The sequence below is a fragment of the Strigops habroptila genome, chromosome 2, assembly GCF_004027225.2.
Source record: "Strigops habroptila isolate Jane chromosome 2, bStrHab1.2.pri, whole genome shotgun sequence".
NCBI classification, from domain to species: Eukaryota; Metazoa; Chordata; class Aves; order Psittaciformes; family Psittacidae; genus Strigops; species Strigops habroptila.
Genome location: NC_044278.2, coordinates 96,743,062 through 96,762,491, shown reverse-complemented (window position 1 = coordinate 96,762,491; position 19,430 = coordinate 96,743,062). Strand labels below are relative to the sequence as shown.

Here is a 19,430-nt window from a genome sequence, read left to right as displayed (position 1 = left end):
TGGTACATGCTCCAAGCTTCCAGCAACTGGCCATTTAGAGACTTCCTGAGCTAGAAGCCACATCCGGACCATTGTATTTAATAGCCACTGATGGACCTATCTTCTATTAATTTGTATAATCCTTTTTTGAAGCCATTTTTACTCTTGGCCTCCACAACATCCCATGGCAATGAGTTCCAAATTTTAATTGTGGACTGTGTGAAAAAGTACTTCCTCTCGTTTGTCTTAAACCTGCTGCCTGATCATTTCATTGGGTGTCCCCAACTGTGTCACAAGAAATACTGATTAACCATTTCCTATTCACGTTGTCCACAGCAACCACAATTTTACAAACCTCTATCACCTCACTCATCTATACCCACTCTCACTCATCCCTTCTATTTAGTCTCTGCTCTGCTCTTTGTAGCCCTGCAATACTCTCTTTGAAAACCAAACAGCATGCAATATTTTTGACACAGGCACATTTTGCATGCAAGCAGTAGTACAACAGAGGTTTTCCATTCTCTTCTCCTACTCTTATTTCTATTCTGTCATTTTCTCCACAGCTAATTGTGACCTGAGACCTGCAAAAAATCCTTCCAATGACTCCAAGATCTTTCTCAAAGAAAGATCTAGCTAGCACCTCACCCAGGGTTCATTATGCATCCATATGCACTAAACTCATTTTTTTCTTCTTCCTTGTGCATTATTTCACATTTATCAACACTTAATCATATCTGCTGGTTTATCAGCTAGGCACAAAATATGCTGAAACCCTTCTGCAGCTCTTGGCAGAGCCTGACATTTCACTATTCTGTATAACGGTGCACTCAGCAATTTAGGTCACCAATGGCTTCTGCTGATCATTGTTTAAACTCATTGAACAGCACAGGTCTTTGAGGGAAGGCTTCCCTAGTTTGGAGAAGACAAGTACTTGCACGTGGGTGGCCCGTAGGCGCTGAGAGGATGTCCACTAAATCCTGGTTGTCTCAGAAACTCAGTGAGGAAAATTACTGAAGCCACTGAAAGCCCAAACAGATTACACTGATCACTCGTGTCTCCATGCTTGCTGAGTTAGCCCCATTTGTGAAGCACAGCATCCTTCAGCAGGGACACAGCTGCTTTTTCCCCCCCGTTACTCTATGCTGAGTCTGTTTTACACATTCTGTGAAGTTACCTGTGTGGAAGTCAAACACATCTCTTTTGATCGTGCTAGCACATCTTGCAAAGACCAGCATCACTATTTTTTTAACTTATCTGGCAAGAAGTCCTGCTTAAGCAACAGGTCCCCCAGCAGTTATGCTGGAGTCCAGCACATTCAATATAATTATATTGAATATTACTATTCAGTGTTATTTCTGGAGTCACTACTAGCCCCATCTGCCTGGCATGCTGCTCAGCCACCAGCAGGCTCTTGGCTTTCTGGACCTACCACACCAAGACCACTAGGAGAAGACCGAAGCTGCTTAGGGAGTCTGTAGAGAGGAGGGCTGCACTTTTTATTTTATGCTGAAAATATATTTCCAGACACGTGGGCTTACACCAGCAGAGTCTGCCTGTGGCAGAATGGGATGTCTGGGCTGAGGAAACCCTGCTCAGAAAGCCCTCCTGTGAAAGCCTTGCCTTGCAGACCAACAAGGCTCAGTGCAAGGGTTAAAGGAGGCTGAGGCAGAGTGGGATAGGGCCATGGTGGAGCAGCTGCATGGCTCCAAGACAAGCCCCTTTCCCAGGACTTACCCTGACATGCCAGGGCTATTTTCAATATAGAAGCCCCCCAGCAGGAGAGCCACAGGCAGATGAAGCTTCTCACTTCACAGAGTTCCTGGGGCCATCCACAGAGTAAATCAGCTTTGGCTTTGGGTCTTATTTGGGCATTGAGAGGTCTGTTGTACAGGCTGAGAGAGGAGGAGGAGGCAAAGAACTTCCTTTGCACAGTTCAGCCATCGTCACTGGGGCTGAAAGAAGGACCCAGGACATTGCCTAGCTCAACTCCTCTGAGGAGGGTGGAAAGAGATTAAAAATAAAACCCAAATGGTAACACTCAAGTGTTGTAAATTGATCGGATGAAGTGGAAAGAAAGGGAGGAGCAGGAAGTGGTAAGTTCTGTGGACTACTGAAATGAAACTCCAGTTCTCGCAGGGTTTCATAGCTTGTCACTTGTTTTCACTTGGTCAGAAAGACCCAAGCAACAAATCAGGCCAGGACATCATGCTGTCTGTGGCTGCTACCGGACACAACTTCAAAATCAAACAGAAAGGAAGCTCTTTTTTGCTGCATCGAGCCCTTACCTCAGAGAAATCCAGCCTCCTTTGCCCTTCGAAGCAACCACTTGTCCTGCTTCATCATGCTAGAAACAGCTCATTCTACCTGCAGAATTTCTTGGCCCCTCTCCTCTTCCAATGCACATACATGTACTTCTCTAATGGACTTTTTCATGAACTCCTCTGACTTCAGCAAAATCTAAGGTTATTGAATATTTCAGAAAAAAAGTAGACATTCCTGCCAAACACGGTTCCACAGTTAAACCCAGCAAAACTCATGTGCAAGATCTGGGCAGTTGCTTGCTCAGGTAGTGTCACTCTAGGGCACTGAGAAGGAAATGCAACCATAGAATCATAGTGTTGTTTAGGTTGGAAAAGACCTTTAAGACCAAGTCCAGCCATTAACCTAACACAGCCAAGTCCACCACTAAACCATGTCCCTAAGTGCCACATCTACAACATCTTTTAAATACATCCAGTGATGAGGACTCGCCCACTTCCCTGGGCAGCCTGTTCCAAAGCTTGACAACCTTTTTGGCAAAGACATTTTTCCTAGTATCCAATTTGAACCTCCCCTGGTGCAACTTGAGGCCATTTCCTCTTGTCCTGTTGCTTGTTACGTAGGAGAAAAGACCAACATTCATCTTGCTTGGAAAGGCCTCTTCTTTTAAGGATGGCATGAGCAACTACAGATGAGCACAAAGCAAGGATGCAAAATGTTGAGGTTCCAAGTTATGAATGAGTTCTTTGTCTGATTCTTTGCTCCACAGCACTATTATAGCTATCAGAAGCTTCCTGCAGTGCTCCTCCAGTTGTACTGCATGAAGCCCTCGCCCCTTTTCCCATCATCTCAGTGATAAACACCCACACAAGAAGTTTGCTCGCAAAAAAGTACATGCAAAATTTCTGAATGCCCCAGGGTCCAACAGCAAGTAGAAAACTATAAAATAAAATAAGATGGGGCGCTGTTCCTGCCTCCTCATTTTAGCTATCATTTTGGCACATGCCAGAACATTATCCCAAGCAAAACATCACCAACTAATGAACAAGGATTTGCATGTAATTCCAGCAGTGGGCATGACCACAGGCACTGATCAGTGCAAGCTGTTCCTTCTGAGGATCTTCACAAAACCCATCTTTGCACACCAGCTGCACAATAAATGGCCGTGACATCTAATGCTATTTGTATTTTTAATTGGATTATCAATTGACATGACATAATATCTGATGTTTCTGCACAAAAACATGTTTATTACATTGATGCAGAACTGACTCAGAGCACAAAGATGCTTTGAAGTTTCTGTGCTTGATCAGCAGATTCAAATCCCTTGGTGCCAGACTGGCATAAATGCTAGCCAGTCCCTTCCCAAGAGACAAGCTTTGACTGTCTCTACTGACAGCAGTAACTAGTCATGTACCAATTAGATGTGCATCCTTTCCAACAATGGCTTCGCAAACACCCAAAGAGAGTACCTTTGGACCTTACAACCTTCCCATTCCAGAAATCAGGCTTTTCAGAATGTCAGTGAAGATATCTTCAGCTTCCCCTAATGTGCAAAAACCTTTCCAAAATGAATGCTGAAGAAAAAAAAAAGGGCAAAGCTAAAATAAAGATGGAACTGCGAAGTACAAGGGGAAATTATTTTTTAAATATCTTTAAATGTTTCTATTTTTATGTGCAATGTATTCTTTCATGCTCTTTAGGTCTACCTCTGCTCACTTTAAGATCAAACTAGCATTTTTGCCAGCAATTCATCTAAAGCCTGCTGCCTCTCATCTGCTCCCTCTCATCTAAAGCTACCCCTTTCCCTCCCCACCTGCAGGCAAGCAGGGATCTGGGCCTCACAAGACTACTGTGGCGTGGGTGTTATTGGCTGTCTGTTTTGGCAGCCTCTTCTCCTTTCTTCCAGCTCTGTTTTGAAACACAATCTAAATTAAAAAAAAAAAGGGGGGGGGGGGAGAAAAAGAAATTAAAATTAGACATTCCTGCTTTCTGTACTCACATCAGCACTCCTGGTGCCACAGCGTAAAGCGCAGCTGTGAAAGAAGCAGCACCATGCAGGTTGGCCTATATAGACCAAATGTTTGGCAAATGAAAAGCTTTTACTCCAAGAAAAGGTACATACTTCAGGAAGGCAGGAAGGACAGAGGAAGGCAAGAGGAGAAAACGAAAGAAGAGAAGGACGAAAAGACTTCTTGAACTGCCTCACCTTAACACGGGGAGTGGTGGGAAGAGAAAAATGTCTCTCCCAAGCCAGCACTCTCCCACATTTAACAGCATTAGGATCTAACATGCAATTGGACTAAATGACTAATTCTTTCCTGTGGTTTGATGTATGTCAGCGTCCCTTTTTTTTTTTTCCTCTCCTTCTTTAACAATGTATTACATAACATTCTGATACACTAATTACCATCTCATGTCATAGCAATTTTATTAAGAGCTTATACTTACAAATACCCATTCTGAAAGGATTTCAGGTGTTTTTTGTCATTTTCTCTGAACTAGGCTTCTCAAAGCACTGGCAACACATCTGATGCTGCCTAATGCAGCTTCCAGTAACAAAGCGTCTCTACACAGCAAGCCCTAAGAGTCAGGCATGGATTCTTCTTGCGTTTAGTCTCAAAGACTTGTAAACAAGTTACTTTTAGCACACTATGTTGTGATAAAACACTGGTAACACAGCCCTATTAGGTTCCTGTACCTGCTACAGTTCCAATTCCAGAAACAATGCCAAGAGAGAGAAATTCCTTTATACCAAGTAATGGAAAATTTGTTAACTATTCTGCAGTTAGTGTTTACTCGTTAATATGGTATCATCTTGCCAGGCAAGAGTTGGTACCATGAAGTATTTTTCCATATAAAATTGCTAATGCCATCAGGATTGTCCAAATGGATAATGATCATCATCATCATTAAAAAGATTAAGTGGTAAGGAAAGTGATTACAACAACATCAGAGTAGAAGGATTACTAATCACAAGTAGAATCCTGGTACAAATCTCATTCTCCGTATCAAGAAAGGACACAAAACCTTTTAAACATAATTTATATACATTTATGGCTTTATACAACAAACTGTCAGGGATTGTTCTCGTGTGTCTGTAGAAGTACATCAGGCACTTTTGCTGAAAATATCCACGTATGAATTTTAATTCTGCAATGTGACTAAGTCAGAGCAGTGAAGCGTTGAAGAGCTGTCACACCACTCACAAATAGAACTAGCAGTATGTACATGCCAATCTCTGATGGTATTGCTGGTTTGTGGAACACCCTCAAAAAAGGAGGCCAGTTTTAACACCGAGTAATTTGCTTTTTTGCTTGCATAAACCATGCTGCATTTTACATTATGATTACCAAAATAATAATAATAATAATAATGAGAATACCTTATTTAAAATCAGTCATAAATTAAGGATCCTAGCAATTTCATCATGAAAATAGGAATTTCAAATCAGTAAAAAAATAAAAAAGTACTAACATACATCCAGTGGTTTAACAAGTGCAAATTTTATACTGTTTTATAATTGGTCCAATTTTAACTTCTCTTCTTAGGGATGCTCTGTTGACTTAAGCCAATAATAAGCAATATGACTTTTGCTTATAAGTGTAGGCAAATTGTCAGTTTATCAAAGCAGAGCTTTCCAATCAATGCATCTACTACCTAAACATATATCATATAGCTATATTATGGAAACAATACATCTTTATATTTAAAATATCTGAACAGCTCTATAATACAATAAACTTTTAATAACAGTACAAACCAGAGAAAAGTCAAAAACAAGGCTGCATAGGTAAGATCATCTGCACAATTCACAAACCAATCATTTACAACAATTCTGACAAACTAAGTTACTCCAGAAACTTGGTACTTTTACTGAAAAAGGGTTTATTACTCGAGGTCACATAATGTTTGTTTTCAAGGCAGACAACACGCCCCTTCACCAGACTTCACAGTATTCCAGAATTACAATTGCAAAACATTAGAATGGCACCACAACAAAAAAAAAAAAGAAAAAGAAAAAAAACCCCTAAAACAAACCAAACAAAAAAATGACCACACAGCTCAAACCTGTGAATATCTACAACTGCTTTCTCACAACACTTAAAGGGGCTTCCTACAAACTGTTCTAATTAAGGAACGGCTACATTTGGGTTATTCATAGTTATAAAAGGAAACGAAGAAAATACCTCTATATAGGAAGTTATACAGTAGCAGTAAATAATTAACAGGAGGTATATTGTTAAATGTAGCATATTCAGCTGTAACCCCATGGAGTTTAGTATGAAGTTGCTTGCTTTGCATGCAGAGGTGAATTTTGCAACTACTTTGCCCTATGCATATCAGAGCCCATTTGGGAGCAAACATTTTTGTACATGCAGCAGAAAGCAGGATCTCCAGAAACCCATATGTGAGCCCTCTGCTTGCTCCACTGCCAGGATTTACCATCACGTTTCAGACACTACGAATTCAATGGTGAAGATGCTGCTGGAGATACTTGCCTGTGAAAGCAGGCAGCTTCATTGAGGCTTCAGCACTAAGAACATTTCATTTTGCGTGAAAGAAGTTCAAAGACCGATTTCACGCTGGGCGAGATCCTGTATCACAGGACAGCTTAACATCAGCCTCTGAACTGCTGACAACTGTAGTAGGATATGTAAAAAAGTCGGACCAGCTGTAATTAGTAGTGATATAAGCCCAACAGGGAGCTAAATGCTAGCAGATCAATAAATACATTGCAGAGCCTTAGGAAAAGTCATAACAGGATCATTAAATATATGGCTTGTTACTAAACTTCATTTTCTTGGCACATCCCGTTTCTTTCTCCACCAAATGCCATCATTACAGGGAAGATAAGTTTCAATTAGAACATTTTCCAATTGTGGGTTATGTAGACAAAAGAAAAATCTGTGAAAAAATACTTATTTCTCCCTTTCTTCACAACAGCCCGCCTTAGCAGAAAAGCTGTTCATCTTCTCAGTGCATAAAAAAGCTCCAAGGATTTCTCTAACACAATGATGTGTAGCAACCAGTGAATGCACAGGTGAGGCTTCTTATCCACACATCCATGAAAACTGCATCATGCAATGTCGAAAAATCAGAAATCATTTATCCGAGACCCAATCCTGAAAACACTCAGGTAGCTGTCAGTGTGCCTACTCCAGCAAGAGCAGGTTTTCTGTAGGAACAAGGCCTCTGTCATTAATGCTCTACCCTATTCTCCAGCTCATCTATTTGTATAACTTCACAACTTACTTTACCTTTCTTATTTAAAGAAAAAAACCCTAACGTTTTGTCCTGTAACAGGGCATCACAGAAGTTTTAGCCTTCCATTTGAAAGTAGCACTTTACCTCTTCAAATGTACTGCTTGACAACAGGAACACCAATAAACCCTAAACCTAGTATTAATTAAGACAAATTACAATTTTGTCATCAATTTTACTAAAATTATGAATTTTATCCAAAAGGTCCTGCTCTTGGGTGCACAAACATTATGAGACCTCCATGAAATAAATATAAATGTGAAGCATTGTACAAGCATCTAAAAATGAATACTTAACACTTTGTGGTAGTCAGAGTTAAAATGATAGTAGAAGCAGATGACATTTCTAAAAATGCATATATAAAAATGATTAAATATTTCCTAAACATAAAGTTGTCTATATTTATACATCACACAACAAAAAAGGGACAGAAATGTTTTGTATTCAAGATCCTTATTAAGCTTTTCCTTTATTAGCACTCCCAAGTGCTAGGGAAATTTATAAAAACATGTACTTAATCCAGTTAAAATACTGTACAAAATGAAGAGGTTATGAATGCTGCCAGATCTCAGACATTTTTTTTTTAATCTTTTTTAGGTTGCCTATGTAACAAAAGTAGACTTTAACTATAAGAAAAATAGCTTGGAAAGTATTCCAAAAATTATCTTAAGTAAGTCCAACAATAGTCATTAGTCTGACAATGAAATCCAGATATATTCTTGCATAAATTTACATGAATACAGGTAACTTATCAAATGGCATTTAACCTACTGTTTGCTTTGAATAGTCAGTGAGTTTATTAGGATCATATTTAACAGGCTATTCTGTTCCCATATGAAATGTGTGGCAAATTTGAGTAAAATAATGCAGTTCGTACTGCTGCAAGGCAAGTCCACAGTTATCTCAATTCATCAAAACACAGGTAACATCAACGAAGGTTAAACTTACTTAGGGCATGAGATCATCACAGTATTCTTACAAAAGTTTATAAATTTTTCTTGGACCAGAACAGATAGTCTTAAAAAACAATTCTTCTTCTACAGATCATACTGTACAAAACCGAAAGCACAACATGATGTAAGTAAGAGTCTTTGCTGTGATTACATGGTGTAGTGAATTTGGCACTTCAGAGTAATGAAATTTCCAATGGCACAGTTCTTATCTACAGCAGCACATAACCTGCAAATCTTGGGCAAACATCCTGTACAGGAAAATACTCTGTCTGCTGCCAACTCTGACGAAAGGAAGAAAAAAGAAAAAAAAAAAAGACCCCCCAAAAAAGCTAGTGCATGTGCACAGCTTTGTCAAGAAAATTAAAGGAAAGTGAAGGACATCTTTGTACTGCTTTTCTCAGTTCCTGCTGTCAGACAAGTCTGGAGAATTTAACCGTAGCCTAGGAAGAAAGAAAAAAACAACAAAAAGAACAAATTAACACTCACACCAAAAGATTAAATCTACTAAAATATGCTTGAACTAGCTTTAAGTTACCTTAAATGGTGGGGGAAAAAAAAGTATTTAGCAATTGCTAGTTACCAGCAAATTTTTTGTTTAAAGTATTAATGGCAAAACATCAGTGCTCCACATGAAGTAACAGCAGTTGGTACATGGCAATCCTAATGCACCGGTGCAAACTAACAAAGGGCAGGAAAGTGACTGACTAATAGAGGCACTTCACATGCCAACACAGAAGACCACCCAGATTTTAAGCATTTTGACATCTCTTTTCCCTTTAGCGGTTATTTAGATTTATTATAAAAAGCACAGCTTACCTCCTACTACATCCTAGCCTGACACCCAACTGTGTGTGGTTGTCTTTACGCTGTGCTGAAAACTTTGGTTAGGCAATACACTGTCAAAGTTAAAATCTAACGTTTCTCCATCCATAAGGTCATTACGGATAATCGACTCCATGTCACAGTCCAACCGTTCAATTAACATATCATCTAAGTCACTGGGAAGCTTCTCCTGGTGGAGGGAAACAATTCCCACCCTTCCGTAGCCATTGCAACTGTTAACAGGGGCATACGGGTTCATAGCATTCATCTGCATCGGGTGACTCATAGGCACTTGTAACGAAGTCTTCACTGTTGACAAGCGATTTAGACCTGATGTATGTGACATGGTGTTCACTGTGTGTGACAAGGCACGACCATTAACTGCAGGTGTTGGCTGGTTATGTCCTTGGTGAGGGCGGGCATTAGGGTTCATCATTTTGTTGTGGGGTGGTTGACTGCCATAAGTTGGCATCACCGAGTTAGCGACCATCAGCACGTTTTGGCCCAGCCCCCTGCCACCAGCCTGGGAAACACCAGTGTCTACTGATGCCAAGATATCATTGTGCGGTGGAGAATCGGAAGTTAGTAACTCCTTCAGAAGTCCTGCAGGACAGTTATATTGGCTCATCGATCCATAGCTTGATTTACTGTCTTGAAGAGTCTGCATAGGAATCTGGGGCAAAGAGTTCATGCTAGCTTGAGCATACGTAAATTTCCTGTAGTCTGGATTTGGTGAACCTATACTTGTGGTCGAGGATGCGAACGAGTAACCTGGTGTTTGCTGCATCAGGGTAGCAGATGAAGACTGGGTTGACACAGTCATTGACGTATTAGGTGACAAGAGATTAAGGTTATCCAAAAGATTTTCCATGTTCTCAGAATTACTCATCTCTGAAAGGCTGGGTAGAGTAGAAGTCATTTTGGTGGCTGATGATGGGTATACCATGGAGTGCACATCCCCATCTCCAAGGTCATCTTGCTCTGGCAAAATAGGAGAAAGTCTTCCGCTAATCGTACTAGCGTTAGAGCTAGTTCTAGGTCGAAATGTACTCCAGTTATCAAAGTCATCATTGCTGTGAGAGCTGGGGCTTGCAGGCCACTTCGAGAACTGTGATCCAGGGCTGTCACCACTTCCCTCTTGACCAGACTGAAGGGATGCTTTTTTCTTGGCAGCTCTGCCTCTGCTTTTGGCAAATTTGCTGTTGTTATCCATGGATGCCGCTCGCCTCCTGGGAGATTTGCCACTCTTTCCTCCTTCAGGATTGAGCATCCACCAGGAACTCTTCCCTGTTCCCTCATTCTGCACTCTGATGAACTTGCTGTGCAGAGACAAGTTGTGACGGATTGAATTCTGAAAAACAAAATAAGGTGTAAGAAATGGAGAAAACATGCGTCTTTTATGGCATACTAAATATTTGTCACTGCAAACATATTTTAATTTTGTTAGAAAATATAGGACTAATCATGAAATGGGAAAACATGCAAGTCTGGAAACATCTTGTATCAGCTCACCACTCAGAACTGGCTGAAATGAGCTTGCAAAAAGTTGCTATGTCAATTTATCTGTCATGTGACCCAAACACATCTGGCATTGTAAAAAGTTAAATAAAACATGGAAGGAGCTGTTCTGAAATACAAATTCCTCATAAAGGAGACAAAATATACTAGAAGGCCAAGAAGACAACTGAAGATCTCATTAACAGCTTCACTCTAACAAATGAACCTGATTGCATTTAGGGAGTTACTTATTTTTTATTATTTTACACGAAGTTCGGGAATGCCAGATCCAGTTCTGTGGTCCTTGTAATAGGTTCTCACATTGGACATCCCTAAAACCCTGCAAACATGCCAGGCTGTGATTATTGCCACTGAGCATTAGTAAGGTTTATATTATTTGTGTTATGTGAGAAAACATATATAGAAAACTAATTAAGGATTAAATTCCAAGTTTTATAAATAAACATCACAAATTACCTAAGAAATCATAAGGGAGAAAGGAATGCAAACAGACAAAAAAACCAGACAACACTGCATTTAAAACCTCAGTCTGAAAACCATCTTTCTCTTTCAAAATCAACATTTTAATATGTGAAGTTGATTCTTCTAATACCTGAGAGCACAAGATACCTTGTGCCAAGACTGACCAGAGGTACTGAAGCTTTTCATTATCTCCTCAGCCAGAAGTAATGTTTCATGTTTTGTTCTTACATTACAAATAAAAAAAAAAAATTAAAAAAAAAAAAAAAAAAAAAAAGAAAAAAAATCCCAAAATCAAAACTCCAAGCCCCCAGGTTGACCTGTTAACAAGAGACTACCCTTTGCATTACCAAGCTGTAGATAAACATCTTTTTTCCTCATGTAATTTTCTGTTGAGCACATGTAAAGAACATTATATCAACAAAAAAGCTGTCCTATATTTTGACATAATTGCTAACAAAAGGTCTTAATCTCAAGGAGTGCTGAAATAGGCAGCCATACGTGTTTGTAGGAAGGCGGGATGGAAGCACAGTCTACATGGGGACCCATGGTCTGTGCTAGAACTGCAATTCATGCAGAACAAGTACGAGGGAAACACGAAACAACACATGAAATAAGTAAACCAGAAATTAGACCTCAGTGGCAGAGAAATCAGCGAGGCAATAGCTGGCCTCCATTCATAATCATTTTTAGCAAGTTGTCTTAAAAAAAATTTTGGGGAGCAAAACCAGAAAGACTTTCTAGAAAGCAGTAGTAAGGCTGATGCTGACCAGCAGGCCATTTATCTCAGAACACTAAATGGCTGCCACATCTACAAAACCCCTGTTGGCACACCAACAAACAATAAAAAGTTCCATCTTCCCTGTTTTCCTACCTTTTTCCTCCCATCTATCTTAATTTTCTTATTAATTATCTGTTTTCAACCTGACATCCTGGACCCACTACAGCACCAAACCATGAGGATGATACAGCTCATGGGGTTTTGGATGCCTTGTGAGCCAAACCAGAGGACAAGGGACACAGCCACTGCTCTGGTCCCTGGCTGCTTTTGCTGTATTTCCCAACCCTGTGACAGCAGCATCTCCAGAAATGTCTTCCTTCACCTTCTCTACTCTACCCATCCACCTGTGTACAATTGCTTTCTCAAAGATGCCCATCTTTCCCCATTGCCTATACATCCAGATGACAGAAGAAAAGGAGCAAAGGCCACAAGGAGGCATGCCAGGTGAAACTAGTCATCTCATGGTGCCTCGCTCAAACCAGAGACAACAGGCTCAAACTCCCTGCAAGGGCCATGACACATGGTGTTCTACAGAAAGACATCCATCCAATGCAGGCCTGGCAACCTGCAGAGCTCAACAGGAATGGTTACTCTGGGGTTTAAGAGGAGACCTTCTGCAGATGAGGGCAGCCCGGCAGCAGTGTCCTGAGACTACCCCCGCAGGAGGGCAGCTTCACCCCAAATGGGCACAAAGTGCTTTCTGACAGCAGAAGATGGCACAACACAGCTTCGTGTTCAACCAGCCCGGTGTTCAATCAGCACAGCAAGGAGTGAAACCATGTGCCTAACCTCAGAAGCCTTTCCAACCTCTCCTTCCCCTCCAAAGAACCATCTTTAACAGATTATCCCAGTTAAACAAACACCAGTGACAATTTGAGTGTTTCCTTACTCAATTTAGAAAGGAACCATTCTCATATTAGCTAATCAAAGTAGGACTGTACGTCTTCATTGCAGGTAACCCTGCAATCTAAATCTCATCCTCTATCTAGCTACAGAGCAGTACGGAAGGCCTTGAAATTGTATTTTCACCAGGTGCAGCTCACACATCAGGAGGGTAAGCCCAAAACATCTATCTTTGGACTTGCCCGTGGCCCCAGGGGCCGAACAAGAAGCCTTGTGAGGCCAGCCTGGCGCAGCTTGTTGTTTTCATTCAAGGGCCATAGCCGAATCCCCGGCTGACCCAAGTCCGGCTCTAGAAATGTTGCAAGAAAGTTGTTCTGTTGATTAAAAAACCTCCTGCACCAGTTCATTCTTTTTTTTACTGTATTTTGTAAACATACCCAGTTGGTTCAGGCTTACTGTTTACTATCAAAATAGGTATATCAAACACACAAAACACACAGGCAGAGAAAATACCGTGCTAAGGCACGGTTCCCTCTTCTCTGCACCAGAAGAGTTAAATATTTAAGAAATTGCTGCTATTCCTTAGTCATCAAAAATGTTATAATCTGGTATTATTGTACTGAGGACATCTGAGGTCGCTCTTTGAGTAACAGAGCTGTCTCCTAACTCTGCCAGCAATGAAAAAAAAAATTTTCCTAACAGGAAAAGGTTTGCGGCCCAGAGCTTGTTACATAAATTCCTGTTTTTCACGCAGCCAGCAGGACATTAAAGAAGCTATGATTTACTAACTTGGAAAAAGTGTTGAAGAGGTAAATCTTGTGAAAATATGTGCTGCTGTTAATGATGTTGTGTCTACAAATCTTTGCCAGACGCAAACAAGACCTGATAAAAAAGTATAGTTTCAGCAGTGGATCTTGGCAGCTGGAGGAGTGGCACAGCTGTCAGCGGCCAGGGCACTCCGCAGCACCACCGGCCCCGGCATGCTGCGAGATGCTTTCAGCCATGGCTTTTGGTGGGACTTCGAAGCAAAGCCTCCAAAACCTGGCCTGAATGAGGCAAAAAGCAAGTGGCTGCGTTCTGAGGCAGGTTTCCGTGCAGTGGCAACGCATGCCAGATCGTTTTGAGAGCATCCATGCTGGAATTTTATCACAACCTCGTCAGGACAGCAGCAGGGCTGCTGCCACCTGTGGGGTGTTTCCTGGGATTGAGTTTCTGCCTTCAGGCAAGGCGCAGAGAGCCTCTGCTCCTGCCTGGTCTGAAAAGGCTCCAATGCCATACTTCAGCATACAGACCAGGAACCGTGGATATGCTTATCACTACTCACTGATTTAAGAGACAAAATAGGCAAAATCATTATCTGCTAAATGCAATGTGATGAGCACAGACCAGCTAATAAAATTCATGAAGCCAAGAAAATGATTCCTTTAAATCTACATATTTGTATCATTCAGCTGTACTTCCAACATTTCCTACAGCTGAATCGTCCTTGCTACAAGAATGTCCTTCTTGCTACTCCTCTAAGCAACAAAAAACCTCAAATTGCTTTACGTTTTAAAGCAATTAAAGAAATAAAGGTCTCAGCCATTTAATCTCTCCATGTAAATAGCTTTGCTGATACTTAATATTGCATTTAAACCAAGATACTCATACTAAAACACGCAACTTAAATTTAACCTAATTGCAAAAAAAAAATCATACTCCTGTTACAATTCTTTAATTATAATATTAAGGTATTTACTTTTTCAGTAAATTGTTTTGGTGTTTTACTAAGGAGAATCACCCAAAACCACAGTTGCTTTGTAAACTTGACAACATTGTAAGCCTGAAGTGAGACCATACAGTCACACTGGCCATCTTTCCTCCAGCCCAGCCCTTGGAGCATATGAGGGAGAGGAAAATAGAACAGAGGTCCCGCGGCAGACCTCCTGTTCAACCCCAGTGCAAACTTCGCCAAGCAGGATCTAACTGTGGATCTGTGAGTATCTGGAGAGCTGCAAGACCCAAACTTTGTTACAGCACTTAAGAGTGTCCATGGTCTCTTCCACCCTCATACCCTCAACACTTGGGCACAGGCAGCATCCATTCAGCTGCAGTGCTGTGACAGCCACCAAAAGGGAGAGCAAGGAATAGATGCAACAGTCAATACATTTTACAAAAAGAAGTGGATTTGCTGTCAAGATGCATATGCTGACGGCACTGCAGTACAGCATGCCATGGCATCTCAGAAAAGATTCACCAGTAACTAGCAACAAAGACAGAAGGAGTTGGCCTCTGGAGAAAGATGCAGCCACAACACGAAGTGGAAGGCCGCTAAAGCAAGACTGCTTCCATAATACACAGGTCAAGCATTTCTATTAAAATTTATCAGTCTAATGGCTGCCCATCGATTCTTCATTCAGAAGACATCTCAGCAGTCCTCTGCTTCTTACACCTCATCCAAGGAGACAGTCTACACATGTTGCTAGTCAGCTGGAATGGCTGTAAATACAGACTGGGGCACAATATCTGACTGTAGTTCTCAGATCTCTCCAAACAATATCTGAAAACTGATCTGAAAGCTGGAGAGAAACTTTCAGGGAATATGACACTCAAGAGTGCTTCTGCTATGACCCTTTAAGATGATCACAAATCAAAAAAGGCAAAAGAAAGAAAAGGGGGGGAGATTGCTTATTTATTTATTTAAACTGACAGTTGGAGAATATTGCAATAAGAACATGCCTGGCAAAAAAAGTCAGCGTTGAGGACTGGTAGAAGAGAAGTTAGAGACCCATCAGCTAACATCATCACTGTTGAGAGGTGTCTGCTGTCATCAGTGGTGGCTGGCACAAGCCAGCTGCATTAGTGTGTCCTGTTACTGACAGCTTACAGCAGATTCAGAATCATCAGAGTCCCCCTGTGGCAGCAACAACAAAGCAAAAGCTTGGCAACAGAGAAAGGAAGACACCAGAATTTCTATATGTTGTTACAGAGGGCATCAGACCTGTCACTCATCAGACCTGTGTGTATGGGGACTCTACAGCAAGTCCAGATATACAAATCACCCTCCTCTTGAAGCCTCAGTGGCAAGCAGCACTCTAAACAGAAGTCATTAAAAAAGTCTCCTAGGAAAGTATGCAAAGGACAGGAAGTTCACCAGCACATTTCCTCAGGGTTCCTTCAGCATTAACAGCCAGACAGCAGCAGCAGGATCTAACTGTGGCAAGTGGTACCATGTAGCATCTATCCAAGACTAAGTTAGACCATGCCTGGTGAAACAGGCAGGTCTACTTGGAATAGTTACACTGCCTGCCCCTGCTTTGCTGTGGTTTCCAACCGTTCTGCCAAGTTTGCAGGGGCAGAGTGAGGAGGCCAAGGAGGAAAGAGAACATTGGTAACTCCAGATGTACCAGAATTTCCTTTGATAAAACAGTCTAGTGTAAGGCTGTCCTGTTTGTCTTATCTAATGACTATGAGATATGAGAAATTCAGAAGCAGATGCTGCACAAGGAGCTTGGGTTTGCCTCAGAACTACTGTTGGACATTCAAAAGCATTTGGCCAACAGATAACACGTTTGTTCATAAAACAGCCTTAGCCACATTTCTCTCTCTAAAGGGTTCCTCATAATACAACGTTCACCAACACAACTGCACATCTGGCTGCAGTGTCAGAGGCTTCAAATGCCAATGAAATAGCTATCTTTGCCACTCAACTGCAGCATTCTTTGATTAAAGCTCAGAAACCTTCTCCATTGTCATATAAGAGCAAGGACAGAAAGCGTGTCACTTAGCCTCAAGTCAAAGAGTCATATTTGGAAGATGCTGGCAATTTGCCACCTGCAGCTGCAAGAAGGTGGAAGGGCAGGATTTCCTCCCAAACAGGTCATGCTTTTTTGGGTCCTTTGTTCTTGGGGGGGTGCTTTTGTTTTACTTCACTTTTGTCCTTAACCATTACATGGTTAAGAAGTGCCAGCCTGAAAAAGTGCAGAAACACTTCAATCTTAGTAGGGAGATCTTTCACTGTTTCTCTGTGCTTTTCATTACAGATGGTGGCATAGTAAGAGTCTTTCCCAGACCACCACCCATGAAACGCCATCTGCAAACATGAAGATAGTTTCATAGACTGTTTCATTTGATAAGATTTTGGCAATGAAGCCCTTGTTCCATGAATGAGTGTACAAGAATGGGACAGACTGTATGTTATCACTATATGGTTGATATACGTGTCTCTCTGCACAAAGGCGGTCTCCTGTGACCATGTCAGTAGCATTAATCTCAGTTCTGCACATTTTGCAGTTAACTCCTCAGATTTATACTCTCCTATGCTTCCTTCTCATAGCTGTAGAAGACTAAAAATCTTTGGACACCAAAAGGGCTTGGCCACCCTCCAGGTTGCATCTTGCTGCTACATGTGGCAGCAGGGACTGGACGAGATTTCACAAACACTGGAGCTCTCTCCTCTGAAACATGGTATGTAGTAACAGAAAAACCATGCACAGCTCCAGACATTGATGTTTAAGGGACTTGGCAATGCATACTTACATGTCAGAAATGGCAACTCTACTGACATGTATTTGAGTAATTCCCAATTGCTATCCCCAGACACCCTCCTTTTCATTCTAGGCAGACTCCTCTGAAGAACTTTTCCACAACAGCAGTTTAGATATTTCTAATGAGATAATAATCCCTCCTCATTTTTCCTGCATGGGCACTTAGAAAGAATGAGTATAAAAAACATGAACAAGGTAAAGCATAGTGTAAGAACTGTACACACAGTGTAAGTATACACCTGGATTCTGTTTCACATGTGATGACCCCAACCAAAGCTGCTTATGACCACTCTTATGTTTTCTGTACCTCCAAGGGAGACAGAAGCACAACCATGTTAACGATCACCTACACCAGTGCCCATATTCCATTTTATAACTACATTTATTTCTATAACGACAATACAGGCATGATATAACATCAACACAGCATACACCAAATATATAAACATTTGCTAGCATTTCAAAGCCAAGGAAACTAAGTGACACTGATTAGGAAAAACAACAGACGAAGATGCATAAGAAAATGGTTAGATTTTTTAAAAGAGATTTGTCAAATGGAACTTCCTCCCTCTCTGGTAAAATCATCTGGGAAGCCAAGACAGCCAACAGGTTTGTCTGAAATGGATCAGTTTTCAGGGGTGAAAGAAAGGCAATAGCCAGAAGGCAACACAGTGTTTTTTAAAAAAAGGCAAATAGCCATCAGGATAAAACAAAAGTTGTGAAGTGTAGAAAATAAGGGAAGACGAAAAGAATTCAAAGCTAGCAGGGCTAACTACATATTTGGTGACCCAGACAAATCCTAATAGTGCCTTTATAAAACTGATGCTGTAAGCTTTCTGTTCCAACAGATGGAAAACAAAGTGTTTGACAAATATAAGGGTTCCGTATTTGTAAATAAACATTTCTGTTTTCCACAGATATGGAACATATATATCCATATGTCTGCATAGCTATGATGAAGAAGCATTTCCCAAGTTCACTAGTGACACAGGAGGCCAACACTAAGGCCTCACTGAAGAGGAACATTGCAAAGTCAGGATGCTTTTATAACTGGGACTGCTTCTCCTCCCTCTTTATGCATTCTCAGACCTTTTCAAGCAGCCTGTGCTGCAATTATGTCAGTAATGCAAAAACAGCAAAGCAGGAGGACGCATGCATAACCTGAATGACCTGACATTCAGTCTCAGGTGCTATCATAGAAAAGCCGATAAAGGATTCAATTAATAAACCATCAGAGGTCAGGGATATAATTAATGTCTTTCAAAACAGTCCCCAAAAAAATATAGGCCATCGTGTACAGAAAAATATATCTTTTGTTCAAGAAAGGTAAGTGAGAGAACACCTGCAGATAGGCCACTGTCACACTGAATGACAGCGCAGCAAAGATTAGCACCACACACCACTGCTAACGTGTGCTGAATGGGATTAAAACCATTAAAAGTATCTGTAGTGCAGTAAGATATGAGGAAGGCTGCTGAGATTCGTGATGGGCAGCCCTCTTACAATCATCCACTGCAGGCTCTAGCACAGCAATCAGGAATGCAACCATACAGGCACCACAGCCGCACCAACAGTTTGAGGCAAGACTGTCCTTGAATGCAGAGCACAAGCAGGTTACTGCAAGGGAAACACGAGACAATTATAATCAAAGTTCATAAAAATAAATAAAAATCTGTAGTAGTAAAGTAGCAGCTCATCCATACAATGCCAGAATGACTAATAGCTGAAAATTTTATTCTGCGACTGTAGTAAAGAAAGACTAAGGGGTGTTTATTTTTTTTCAGCCAGCGGGAATAATTACGATCAGTAGGACAAAAAATGTTAATCACTCATTTCCTGTTTAACAGACAGCCTGTTTCACCTCTGCCACTCTCCACGGTTACACCCAATTCATCACGAAGACTACAGCTCTGTTTATAGAAAGCTTCCCCCTTTTTTCTTTCTAAAACTAAGCTGCCTTTTATTGAGATTTGCTAGCTTTAATGAAGAGGTACAAACGTGCATACATGCTAAATATATCAA

General features: G+C 41.0%; 1 protein-coding gene across 1 annotated transcript in view; it reads right to left on the bottom strand.

Moving 5' to 3' along the window:
* Window positions 1–4,647: 4,647 nt before the first annotated feature.
* FOXO1 (forkhead box O1) overlaps window positions 4,648–19,430 on the bottom strand; it is a 65,251-nt gene continuing 50,468 nt past the window's right edge. Inside the window, exons 2-3 of the mRNA XM_030475826.1 lie at window positions 9,276–10,632; window positions 4,648–8,899 (exon numbers count right to left, since the gene is read on the bottom strand). Coding sequence (XP_030331686.1) covers window positions 9,289–10,632 — 1,344 coding nt within the window. The 3' untranslated portion in view covers window positions 4,648–8,899; window positions 9,276–9,288. The remainder of the gene's footprint in view (window positions 8,900–9,275; window positions 10,633–19,430) is intronic.